Source organism: Chaetura pelagica, unplaced genomic scaffold, assembly GCF_000747805.2.
Source record: "Chaetura pelagica isolate M959 unplaced genomic scaffold, ChaPel_1.0 scaffold7, whole genome shotgun sequence".
Lineage (NCBI taxonomy): Eukaryota > Metazoa > Chordata > Aves > Apodiformes > Apodidae > Chaetura > Chaetura pelagica.
In genome coordinates, this window is record NW_009953920.1 from 3,599,754 (window position 1) to 3,612,617 (window position 12,864).

General features: G+C 44.3%; 1 protein-coding gene across 1 annotated transcript in view; it reads right to left on the minus strand.

Moving 5' to 3' along the window:
• Positions 1-4,920: 4,920 nt before the first annotated feature.
• Positions 4,921-12,864, minus strand: part of HUS1 (HUS1 checkpoint homolog (S. pombe)) — a 12,207-nt gene continuing 4,263 nt past the window's right edge. The window contains exons 2-7 of the mRNA XM_010001551.1: positions 12,189-12,365; positions 11,949-12,056; positions 10,923-10,997; positions 8,832-8,931; positions 8,339-8,470; positions 4,921-5,239 (exon numbers count right to left, since the gene is read on the minus strand). Of these exons, the coding sequence (XP_009999853.1) occupies positions 5,157-5,239; positions 8,339-8,470; positions 8,832-8,931; positions 10,923-10,997; positions 11,949-12,056; positions 12,189-12,365 (675 nt within the window). The 3' untranslated portion in view covers positions 4,921-5,156. The remainder of the gene's footprint in view (positions 5,240-8,338; positions 8,471-8,831; positions 8,932-10,922; positions 10,998-11,948; positions 12,057-12,188; positions 12,366-12,864) is intronic.

A 12,864-nucleotide genomic window follows, 5' to 3' on the forward strand; every position in this document is an offset into this window, starting at 1 on the left:
AAAAATCAAATCCAAAAATCATGAAGGGCCCAAGCTCTCTAACAACTATTGGGACTCAATGCAAAGACAGAATCATTGTTTGAGCCAAATTTCAATCTGGTGGATTTAAAAGCAAGCATATCTTCAAAATCAGGGGCAAATCAAAAGCAATTTAACGTATATCTAACTTCCTCCTGAGTTATTTCCATAGGGCTTGCTTGTGTAGATGGGATTGGATGTGAGGGATGGAGAACACCTTGTTCCTGAGACAGATGGTGGGACAAGGTCAACATCTTGTCTAAATCCCGTGCCTTGCATTTCAAATTTACTCTTTGACATTTCATGTTTGTTTTCTCTTGTTACCTAACCTTGACAGAATCCTTGGTGTTCCGAATCAGAGGAAATTTAACTAAATAAAAGTACTGCTAAGTGTCAGAGCAGATACTGCAACACCTGAATTTGAAGTCTATTTAGCCAGGAGTGAGAGAGTATCTGAAACAGTGGAGTGTGGGAAACGGTTCTTCTTCTTCCCCACTTAAGTCTAAACAAGATGCATTTTCAGCCAGCCAAGGCCTTCTGCTGATGACACCCAGCTAAGTGACCAAACCCAGGGCTGCTGCTCAAGGACACACGAAAGCAAAACAACAGGTGTGGTTCAAGGCAGGAAGGGTGGGCAGCAAGTTATGAGTTGCCCCTAATAGTTACTGCCCTAACCTGGGGCTCAGGGATGCCAGTTGGCTCTGGAGATCAGGGTGTTCCTGCACTGTGGGGGTGACACTGACTGGATAGGGGGTGACTGGGGTGTAAATGTGACAGGGTCAGCAGGTGAGAGGGGCCCGCTTGGACCTTCCTGAGGGACACGTCCCTGGTACGGGCTCTGCACTTTAAAATACAGTCCCACAGTGGCCGTTCCTCTGTGAGAGGCAGTAATGGACGTGGAGTAAGTTATTTTCTGTGTTAAGCTCACAGGGCCAGAAAGAAATCAGTGGTAAAAAAATTATGCTTTTTCATTACTGTATGATTGCTGTTGATAGGTTCAGACTTCTGTGCAGATGTGAATTGTTTTCCTTCATATTCTTATATTAAACCTTGTTTGTTTGGGGTTTTTTTGCAGATAACAAAAAATGCATAGCAACGTCATGACCATTCTTCAGATTTTTCTAGTACAAACCAAAAAAACAATATATTAAAGCCACTTCTCTTGGCAAGACTGCTTCTAAACTTCTATTTACAGCTGCACAGCAAATTTGGCCTGTCCCATTTCATTCTGGTGAATCCATAGAGATTCAGCTGTCAAAAAAAACTATTTGTCTTCTGCATGGCAAAAAAATATGCAGAGGTCCTGTCCTTCTAGGGACAAATGCCAATCCCCCATCCTACTCGGGGGAGAAGGAACGGGGGGACAGATAGGGTGGGAAGAGTGAGCAAGCTGTCTGAGATGCCAATCAGGGTCAATCCACAACACAAGCAACTTTGCAACGTGCAAACTTCAGAAACCAGCATGTTGGAGGGGGCAGGTGGAAATACACCAGCTGATGTGCAAGGGAGAGCAGGAGAACAAAGAGGGGGTTGGCTGAAAAGTATACAGAAGGGGCCGGTCAGTATGCTCATCAGCACAGTCTGTTCTGTGTTCTTAAGTCCTTTCTTCCTTTCTTAAGTCCTAATCTCTGCATAACCTCCCTCTCTACCCTGTGTGCCTAACAGGGGAAAACAGCACGAGTGGGACTGCTGCCACCTACTGGAGTCAGACCCGAGTGTAGGTGCCCCAGGGCTGTAGTGGCAGTTACTGAAGCGAGTGTGGGGGTTCCAGCCTCTGGGGTGGGAATGCTGCATCTCCCAAAAATCAGGTGCTGGGGCAAACTGGCATGAGGCAGGTGCGGGGCTTGGTGCTGGAGGCTGAAGCAGGACCACAGGTCACACAGCCTGTGGAGCTGGTGCTGGCTGATGGTGGGGTACCCGCATGTTCCCCAAACCAGGTGTGCATGGAGAGCGCATTTGCTGTCAATATTTAAGCTGGATGAGCCAGGGAGGACGAGGGCCTGGGTCAGGGCTGCAGTATCAGGCAGGCAAAGGGTCAGTGCTTATACCTCGATGGACCCGTGAATATGGGATGCCTATGGGACAAGTGTGATTGCTGCATGTTTGTGAGTAAGCACTGATCTGAATGAGCCAGCAAACAGGGCATTCATGGGACAGGTAAGAAGGGGAGGATCTAGGCAGAGGTTGTAGGCAGACAGTGCCGGTACTCGAGGGAACTGCAAATGTGTATGTGCCTGTGAATCTAGAGAACATTGCATGTGTGCCTGTACTATTGACCTTTTGTCTCTGACAGATGAAGAGAAGGGGATGTGGCTGCTTGTGCTGGTTTTACATGGGTCCTGTCTGTAGATTAAGTTGCAGGCATGGCTTGGCTGCAGCAGCTTGTGACCAACCATGTCAGTGTCCTGATGGTGTCCGTACATGTCTCTGGAACACACACTCAGCTTCATTGCTGGTTGAACCTGCAAGTGGGGAAGCAGCACCTACATCCCTCAGCCAAGTAGGTTCCTGCTACCCAGGTACCTGAGGCTGGGCTCCAGTAGCTGTGCACGAGTCCTGGGCCAGAGCTGCTAGAGGTGGTGGCTACTCCTAACATCCAGTAACAGAAACTCACACTAGAACAAAGTGTTTGAGAGAACCTGGATGGTCCTACAGTTATTCTGTAGTCCCACTAGTGGCTTGTAACTGTTTTTCTTGGTGGCTTAAGCCACAACAAGCATTTTTTGGCATAAAACAGTTGGCTTGTCATGTGGAATCAGCTAATGCTGCTACTGAAAAATACTTCCTGTCATTATTGATGTTACAAAAATCAGCAAGAGAAAGGCTGTTCCAGGAGTGAGGAGGAGCCAAGAGCAGAGGTTGGCCACAATGCAGGCTAGGAAGTACCTCTACAGCTGGGACACAGGCCCGCAGGACCTAAACCAGGCAAGCAGAACCAGGTGGTGAGAGCAACAGCTCCCCTCTGAAGCAAATCCAGGAAATCCAAACATCAGTTCAGGAATAGGGCTGGGCCTAGGCCCACCTACAGCATAGGTTAGGGGAGTACAGGATGCCTGAGCAGAAAGGGGATCTGTGGGCCCATGGGCAGGGCGCGGTAGATAAGGGTCCCTGGTGAGGTGGCTGAGGGCAATTAAGGCCCTATACTTTCCCCAGGGCTCTGACAGCTGGATTCACAGATGACAGCAGGTTCAAACCTGAATAAGTATGATCTTCCATCTGATCAGCATGGATGGCAAGGCTGAGCTGTATCCTTGTGCTTTATTTAGATGGGAAGGGTAAGAAAGCAGTGGAGTGGGGCTGGACAGACTTCACCTCTGTTGGTCCATCTGGCCGCCTCCCCTCCAGAATGTGAAACGGACATCTCGCTGGACATTCCTGATCTGTGCCAGCATTACTCCTACTCTTATTTATTTATTATTAAAAACAAACAAACAAACAAAAAGCCACACTTTTTTTCCAATTATAACTTCCAATCTCTTTTGAAAAATAGATTTTATGCTACACCAGAAACAGGCATTTCCATCAGCTTATGCAGAACACATTTTTCAAAGGAGAAAATCCCAAGTTTTCAAATCCTGCTTTCATAGTATGTGCTTTATTTATATCATACTCTGACAGTTCTTCCCCTCTCAGGAGAAAATTGAGGAATATTTACCACAATATTTACCTCTCAACATTGAATTGCTGTATCCAGCTGTACAGCTATTATCATCTTTCACAGACTGTTTTGGTAATTGCAGTTTCCCATGAAAATTAACAGGATTTGGAAGATGCTTGCTGGTTAGTCTGATAGAAATGGTGGAAGAAGCAAAGAAGCATAACATATTTAAGTCTCTGCCTCTCTTTCAGCCTTCTCTCAACCATTTACATCTGCAAGAACAGAAAGATTAATTTCCCTCCTAACTTCAGTGCCCCTTTAAAAAATAGCTAGCCAAACACTTCTGACCATTACAAGAGTTACTGTGTAGCAGAAACTCCCTGTCCAATTTGGCAGCAAAGACTCACTCTTTCTAAAACAAGAAGTTTCAGAAGATACCCAAAACCCTGTGGAACACTGAGGGCTTAATGGAAAATGGCTGGATAGCAAAAACAATCACACAGGATAAAGGAGGAAAAGGCCTCAAAAGTTAACCAGGAAATAGAAGAAGGGGCAGTACTCCTCTCTCTAAGACTTAGTCATGCTCTTGGCTGCTCAGCATCAGAGTCTGGATGCTATCTCATCATGTCTGATGCCATGATGACACAGGTTATACAATGCTTTCCATTGGAAAGGGGAAGAAACGTGATCCACAGATAACTTGGCCTTTATTTCACACCAGTTGCTGTGTTCACGTCCTCATATGATATTAATTATGTACCTGGACAGAGACCTTCACTGTTACATTAACGAGGTAATTCAGAGTTCATCTCATCCTTCTAGGCCAAGAGTTAAACACATCAGTTCATGAACTAGCAGAACTACTGAGTTATGTTGGAACATGTCAGATCAAAAGATAAAACCAGGTTCAACCAGACACTGCTGAGCTGTTGGTGCTTCTTAGCACCTGTTACATCCCATTACGTGCTGGCAGCCAAAGGAAGCTCCTCTGCCTCAGACACATTTCTGCTGCACAACACGCAGCACATCAAGTCTGTATACATCACTGCTGGAACAGTAGTCAATCCACCACCACTTTAGGAGAGCTGTGCTTACCTGTCCAGGCTAATACCCACCCATCAACCCTCCAAGATGGCTCTCCTGCTCCATGGAGGTATGACAGCTCGATCAGAAATCTCTTATCTTGAAGCTGCATTGTCCAATACCAAATACACCCAGAAGCAGTGCCACAGGTCAACTCTACCTTTACATTTGTCAACAACAACTCAAAGCATCCCAAAAGCACATACAAATTTCAGTTTTGCTCCCCATAATGCTCAGATACACCAGCTCCCCAGCATTATGTCTTTCTTAGCACATAACTCTTTGCAAAAGTGGCCTTCTGGATGAGGAGATCTTTTGAATAATTTCATAAATATGAAATTAATGTCCATCCGATAACTGCTTCTAACATCATGAGAATACTCCAGCAACTCATGGACGTTTTCAGACTTTGTGGAAAAGATCTCAGGTTGGAAAATGACTTGAGATTCCAAAACACTCAGGCAAGTGCTGGAATAAAATACTGAAGTGAAACATCCTCATGGAGCAAGATGAAGTGGACAATTCTTTTACTTACAATATCTGTAACAAGAAAAAAAAACCAAAACAACCACAAATCTAGTTAGAGCATGAAAATACCTGAAAAGGACCTCTTCTACAGAATGTCACCATAGCAATATGTCACAGTTGACTCAGGATTGGCAATTAAGCCAGTGACAACAAGGCTCTCGATCCCCTCCCACTCAGGTAAGGAGGGAGACAGAAGGGAAGAAGAAGCAGGAGGGAATTTGTCTTCTGTGATCTCTAACCTTCCTCTGTGCTTATGTAAATATATGGAATGGAGTATCTTTGGCCAACTTTGCTTTCTGTCTAATTCAGCCTCCTATGGGGGGGTCATCGATCTCCTGGTAGCGTCCGAGCCAGCAGAGTAAAGACCTTGGAGTCCCAGCAGTAACATAAACATTCCAGTGTTATCAGTCCACTAACTGAACACCTGCTGCTAGTTAAGAGAGAGCTTACTGAAGGAAAAAAAAATAAATCAGTAAAAGTGGCTTCATCCTGGCTCAAACCAGGACACAAGACCATGCTTCTACCACTTAGAATCACAGAATCTTATTGGTTGGAAAAGACCTTTGAGATAGTCGAGTCCAACCATTAACCTAACTCTACCAGCTGGATGCTAAACCATGTTCCTAAGCACCACATCTACACATCTTTTAAACACCTCCAGGGATGGTGATTCTACCACCTCCCTGGGCAGCCTGTTCCAGTGTTTGATAGCATCTTCAGTGATTAAGTTAATTCTAATACCTAATCTAACCTCCTCCTGGCGCAACTTGAATCCATTTCCTCTTGTCCTGTTGCTTGTTACTAGGGAGAAGAGAACAACCCCCACCTCACTACAAACTCCTTTCAGGTAGTTGTAGAGAGTGATATGGTCTCCCCAGACTAAATGCTCAGATGCTCCTCTTTTAAGTCTTGTTCTCCAGACCCTTCACCAGCTTTGTTGCCCTTCTCTGGACCTGCTCCAGCACCTCAATGTCCTTCTTGTAGTGAGGGGCCCAGAACTGAACACAGCACTCGAGGTGCAGCCTCACCAGTGCTGAGTACAGGGGCACAATCACTTCTCTACTCCTGCTGATCACACTATTTCTGATAAAAGCCAGGATGCCATTGGCCTTCTTGGCCACCTGGGCACACTGCTGGCTCATATTCAGCTGGCTGTCCACCAACACCCCCGGGTCCTTTTCCACCAGGCAGTTTTCCAGCCAGTCTTCCCCAAGCCAGTAGCATTGCATGGGGTTGTGACTCAAGTTCAGCATCTTATGTCATCTGCAAACTTACTGAGGGTGCACTCAATCTCCTCATTCAGATCACTCATAAAGACATTAAACAGATACTGGGGGCCCCAACACTGAGCCCTGGAGAACACCACTTGTGACCAGCCACCATCTCCATTAACCACAGCAATTCGGCCTGGCCATCCAGGTATTTTTTTACTCAGCAAAGAGTACACTGGTCTTGGCCATATTTAGCCAGTTTCTCCAGGAAAATGCCGTGGGAAACAGTGTCAAAGGTTTTACTAAAGTCCAGGTAAATTATATCCACAGCCTTTCCCTCATCCACTATGCAGGCCACCTCATCATAGAAGGAGATCAGGTTGGTCAAGCAGGACCTGCCTTTCATGAACCCATGCTGACTGGGCCTCAGCACCTGGTTTCCTGCATGTGCTGCATAACTGCACTCAAGATGATCTGTTCCATAACCTTTCCTGGCACCAAGGTGAGACTGACATGTCTGTAGCTCCCCAGATCCTCCCTAGACCTTCCTGGAGATGGGCATCGCATTTGCCGATCTCCAGTCATCTGGGACCTCCCTGGTTAACCAGGGCTGTTGACAAACGTGGTGTGGATTTCCACCAGCTCCTTCAGTATCCTTGGGTATATCCCATCCAGCCCCACAGACCTGTGTATGTCTAAGTGGTGCAGCATCTGACAGAGGGATAACTAGTTACATTGTCCCGTCATATTTAATTATTTGAGGGTCTTTGAAGCATTACTAAAGAGTCTATGAAAGACAATACCAAAAACTGAATATGGAATGTATAGGCCTATAATGCTGTACCTACCAATGAAATCTTCGGGAAATTCAGAGCATTTGCACTAAAACATAACACACAGATATTCTCAGAAAAAGCATGGAGAATTGCCAAAATAGGATATAGAACTCTGCATAGACTTCTGCTAGGAAGAACATAATCTCTATGGTTAGCTGCATAAAAAACGACCTGCCTTTCATGAACCCATGCTGACTGGGCCTCAGCACCTGGTTTCCTGCATGTGCTGCATAACTGCACTCAAGATGATCTGTTCCATAACCTTTCCTGGCACCAAGGTGAGACTGACATGTCTGTAGCTCCCCAGATCCTCCCTAGACCTTCCTGGAGATGGGCATCGCATTTGCCGATCTCCAGTCATCTGGGACCTCCCTGGTTAACCAGGGCTGTTGACAAACGTGGTGTGGATTTCCACCAGCTCCTTCAGTATCCTTGGGTATATCCCATCCAGCCCCACAGACCTGTGTATGTCTAAGTGGTGCAGCATCTGACAGAGGGATAACTAGTTACATTGTCCCGTCATATTTAATTCTTTGAGGGTCTTTGAAGCATTACTAAAGAGTCTATGAAAGACAATACCAAAAACTGAATATGGAATGTATAGGCCTATAATGCTGTACCTACCAATGAAATCTTCGGGAAATTCAGAGCATTTGCACTAAAACATAACACACAGATATTCTCAGAAAAAGCATGGAGAATTGCCAAAATAGGATATAGAACTCTGCATAGACTTCTGCTAGGAAGAACATAATCTCTATGGTTAGCTGCATAAAAAACCTTTTGGCATTAAAATTATTTGGTGATGAATATAAGAAAGCATCTGGGGAAAGAAAACAAAACAAAAACGTCAGTAAATCTCAGTTTCTTTGCTAGAAACTAGGGACCTTGTTTTAAGTCTTTTTTGAAATAACACCTAAAAATAATAATATAAAATGCTAACTTAAAAACAAAGACAACAAGAAGACACCCATATTAGTCAGTCTGGGTATTCAACTTTGTACTTAGGGGTCTGGCTTAATTCCTCCTTAACAGGAGTATGCAAGCAGAGCTTTTAAACTTACTGCACAATGCTTTTGTGGGATTGACCTGTTGCCCAGCAAGCAGCTGCTGCAGCTTCTTGATGTCTATGCGTGCCTCAGCCATGCTTTCCAGATCTCTGTCTTGAGCAGAACTTTGACACCCATCCTCTGATGCTAAAAGCATAAGAACACAACAAATACTTGGTCAAAACATCATGAGGAGTTTCAACACCTATAAGGACACACCTGATAATCAATGAACAACTGGTACTTGAATGGTTGTTTTTCAGAAACAGTAGTGCATGGAAGAGAAAGCCCAGTTTTCCTACAAAGTTGTCAAGGATACTGAAAGAGATCTCCCACACACAAACATGGAAGAGCCATTGGCCACTTTTCTTTTCAAGTTTTCATTTGAAGACTTCAAAGTACTGGATGTTATTTTTTAAGGACTAACAGAAAGTAAGTACTGTTACCAGTACCACACTTAAGTAAAGCTCTCAGACAGACACAAGAGGCAAGAAATGGGGAAACTTACCCCAAGGAGGATTTCCCAAGTCTTTAAAATGTGTTGTTACGGATACTAAGTCAGTTTCTATTTTCAAGTTCATTTCTCCACTCAAGTTTGCTTCAATCACCTGCAATACAGTCAATCTCAGTTTTAGGCAAGCCACTTCTACACTGTAGAAATACAGAAGAATAAGGTGCAGCTTTGTTCAAATACAAGCTTGCAGAAGCAGTTCAGTACCTTCACAACTCAACTGTACTTTCTGAACCTTGTTTGAACGTTTCAGTGTTCAGCTACAAAATGTTCCTGTGTGAATTATCCTAGATCAACCTCCCTGAAATTACAAAAAGAAGTTCCATTGCTCTCCAGTAATTTTAGAACAAGTACTGGCTTTGGGAAGTTCATGTGCTGAAGAATAAGGCTTTAGAAATAAGATACTGAAGCTGAAGAAATGCAAAGTGTCCTGCATTTCCACCCAGCTTTTCAACAAACCTATTGGCACCTATGCAGTCCGTGTGACACCCACAGAAAGTGGAATGCATCAAGAGCTGATCTTCAGTTGCAGCGCTGCTTTCCAAGACTTAAAAACAGGCAACAGCTGCAGAAGAGCAGTAACTCCAGCCAGGACTTTTAACTGCTAGAAATCCTGGAAATGGGCTGAAAGCTTTCAAATGCCTTTTTGACAATGTGTTCAACCAGAAGGAAACTATGTATCATTTTACACAAGTCCCAGGCAGATCAGAGACTTCCCAAAGCACATGTAAGCACTTCATTTCTGTGATTAGAATACTCAACAATTTTAAAAGACACTCACATCACAACCAGAATTTCCTACAGAATGGGAGATGCCCACAGATGAATGCTCCCAAACAATGGCCAAGTAAAACCTGAAAGCACTTGTAAGTACTTTTTGCAGCACTGATCTTGACCAGCTTTACTATCAGGATGCATCCAGAACAAATACTTAACTGTGACACTAGATGCTTTTGCTCTTCAATAACAGGAAAGCCTGTAGAGGATGCGTGCAGTGTGCCTTCTCCCTTAGAGCTATCAAAGCTGTTTCACAGATTTTCCTGCTTTGGAGCAGGAGGTAATGAACAGGAAAGTGGATATGCCCAAGGTTGCTAAACACCAAAGATCAATCCCATCATACAGCTAATTCTGTGTGAAATCCCCAACCCTGGAAGCAAAACTGTTATACACTGTGCTTAATTGTAAGTACTTCCATAGAGGACAAGAGGGAAGGAAGGAGACAGGAAAAACAATAACCCCAAAAGACTGGCAAGGGAGAAGATCCTGAAATATTTACACTTGTATTTGCAAAATGCCATTTGCCATTTGCAAAGGTGCCAGAAACCCAGAGTAATCTCTCAACTCTTTCAAGCCTTGGAAGACTGAAACAGTCTCAGTTTCAGGATTCTCAGTTTAAATAAAATTTCCAATTTATCAAAGTCAGTGTGAACCCCCCTCAAAACAAACTATTCCAAAGGGCTATGCTTACTAACTTTCCTCACAGTCAATAGTGGTGACTGCATGCAACAAAAACTAAAAAAACACAATCAAACCCTTTATCTGGTCAACTGCAGAGGGCTTCCTTCAATGGAAGGTCCACCAGCACTCCAGAAATGCAGGAAAACTCACCATGTCAGGCTCTAAAGCAAAGGCTGACATCCAGGAGCTATCAGTAGGATTTTGTTTAAAGACTGCCTCAAGTTTCCCTAAAGCTGATGCATACAGATGCCTAACACAAGACACACTTTAATAGGCATTTCTTTTATAAAATCACCCGGGAAGTCTCCAGCTAGCTTCCTGAAGGACTGCAATTTATTACCAGCTACAAAATGTGGCCTGTAGCAACACAACACTACATTATTTCAAGGGTTCAGTACAAAGAGCACCACTTTCTGGGAAGCCCAGGGCAAGCTCTTCAGTTTAAATCCTACAACAAATCCCATCGTTCTCTTCAGCCCTGACACAGTTTTCAGCTGTCTTTAGTTCAATGTCTGATCTGTGCCAAAATAAGACATAACACAGGGGCACCAGTCTGGGCAACAGGGAAACATGCCGTGTACAAGATAAAATAAGGTTTGTAGGACACATGTCTGAAGTGCCTTAACTTACAAGGGAATTGCTGAGATTCTTCATTCTCTCCACAACACTCTTCATTGTTTTCAGCGCTGGTAGGTAAATACTGACCTAGAAAGACATAAGAACTGCATTTGCACAAATTTTCCATGCATGACTGGGATGTGATGTGTTTATTTTTCCCTTTAATTCTATCTTATTTTGGACTCAGTTATCTATTGAGTGTGCAGGGAGCACAGTATTTAGCTAAAATCAGCAAACAACTCAGGAACAGAGGAACTCTTTATCATTATACCAACAGGCCATCACTCTAGCAATTGCTTCAGACAAATTACCTGAAGTCTGCATTAAAAATAATATTAGATATAGCTTTTTGCAAATCAGATTCTCACATGAACCTACATCTCTGTTACCGAGCAGTTGACAGTACTGTAGCCAAAAAAGCAAAGGACATTATTCCCATGGTACTCTAATAATTTCTGGAATTGCATCAGTGTAAATCTCAAATGACAATAAAATACATCAAGTTTCTACTAAGTCATACCTCTTCAGAATTTAAATACTCTTAGCTATAGACAAAGCAGACATCCATAACCTCAGATAGGAGCACATTTGCTCAAAGACCTTTTATTGAAACTCTGCTAAAAGTCAAAAAGGATATGGAGAGCATATATAAAAATCAGGAGGAAAACACATATATTAATATAACTCTGCCAGGTAGGCCATCAGTTTCAGAAAGAACAGATTATTATTGGTACCTAAACAGCTGAAACAGTCTAAACCTGTGTGGTTCAGAGGTGCTCCTGCCCAAAGTTATGCAAGTCCTTTGCTCCTCCCTCCCTCCCTCCCTCCCCCCTGAATATGACAGCAACACTGGAAACAGGTCCCGGACTCTCTTGACAAGATGGGAGCCATGCCCCACCCCTCTCCAAATCTCTAGCCTCTAGGCTTCCCTCTCTCCTATCACCTCCTCTCCAAAACCAACTGATAATATACTTGACAGCAACAGCGTTCTACTTCCAACCTCCTCTTTCTGTAGGAAATATAAAAATGGATCCTTACATCAAAGTCTGGCACACTGGGCTCTCTGAAGTCATTCCATAATCTTCTGGGAATAACTCCCACAGGAATGTCATGTGTCACAATCCTACTGCTGCTGGATAAGGATGGCTTGAGGGAGAGAGATGAAGACAGCAATTTGGAAGGACAATCAAAAGCACAACAAAGAGCCATACACTACACTGAAACCTCTTTCACCTAATGCCTTCTTATTAGTGAAGGTAAAAGCATGGTTGCACTTACTAGCTCCACAGCAACTCTCAGACAGGGACAGTGTTTGTTAGTCAACTTGATCTTCACTGCCTTAGCATTCTGGGCAGTTTTTAACGCTCTCGACAGGTTCTCAGGCACCAACTCTAAATAGATCTCATTGTGCTCTGCAGCTACTCCTTCCATTTGATATTCATCGAAGAAATTCCCCTGTAATTTTTTAAATTTGGGAAATGAAATAAAGCAGATTAGAAAAAAACAAAACAAAAGAGACAGAAGGGCAAGTTTTGCCTATCATCAGATCTTAAGCTTAGAACTGCACGTATCCAACAGGAATTTCCTCTGCCTGGAAGGAATCAAGGCAGGCTGCGAAAGCAACAAGGCTCACTGCTCCAAGGTGAACCTCTTCACTTCAGATCCTCCCCTAACACCTGTCAGTCCTCAAAACAAGGGGTATGACAAGTAAGTGGTGCTTCCTGGTCTCCAGTTTTGGGCAGGCCCCGGTGGGTGCGCCCACTGAAGTGACAACCGAGGCGAAGGGGACGTCTGTGTAGAAACACCAGGCCTGTACAAGCGAGTGCCTCTGGTGACCAGCCTGGCCTCGGGAAAACCGGGACACCACGGGTGCCGAGCGCACAGGTGCCAGGAACCCCTGCCCGGGCGCGGGGCCCGCCCGCCTCCCCGCCAGACTCACCTGGCTCAGCTGGCA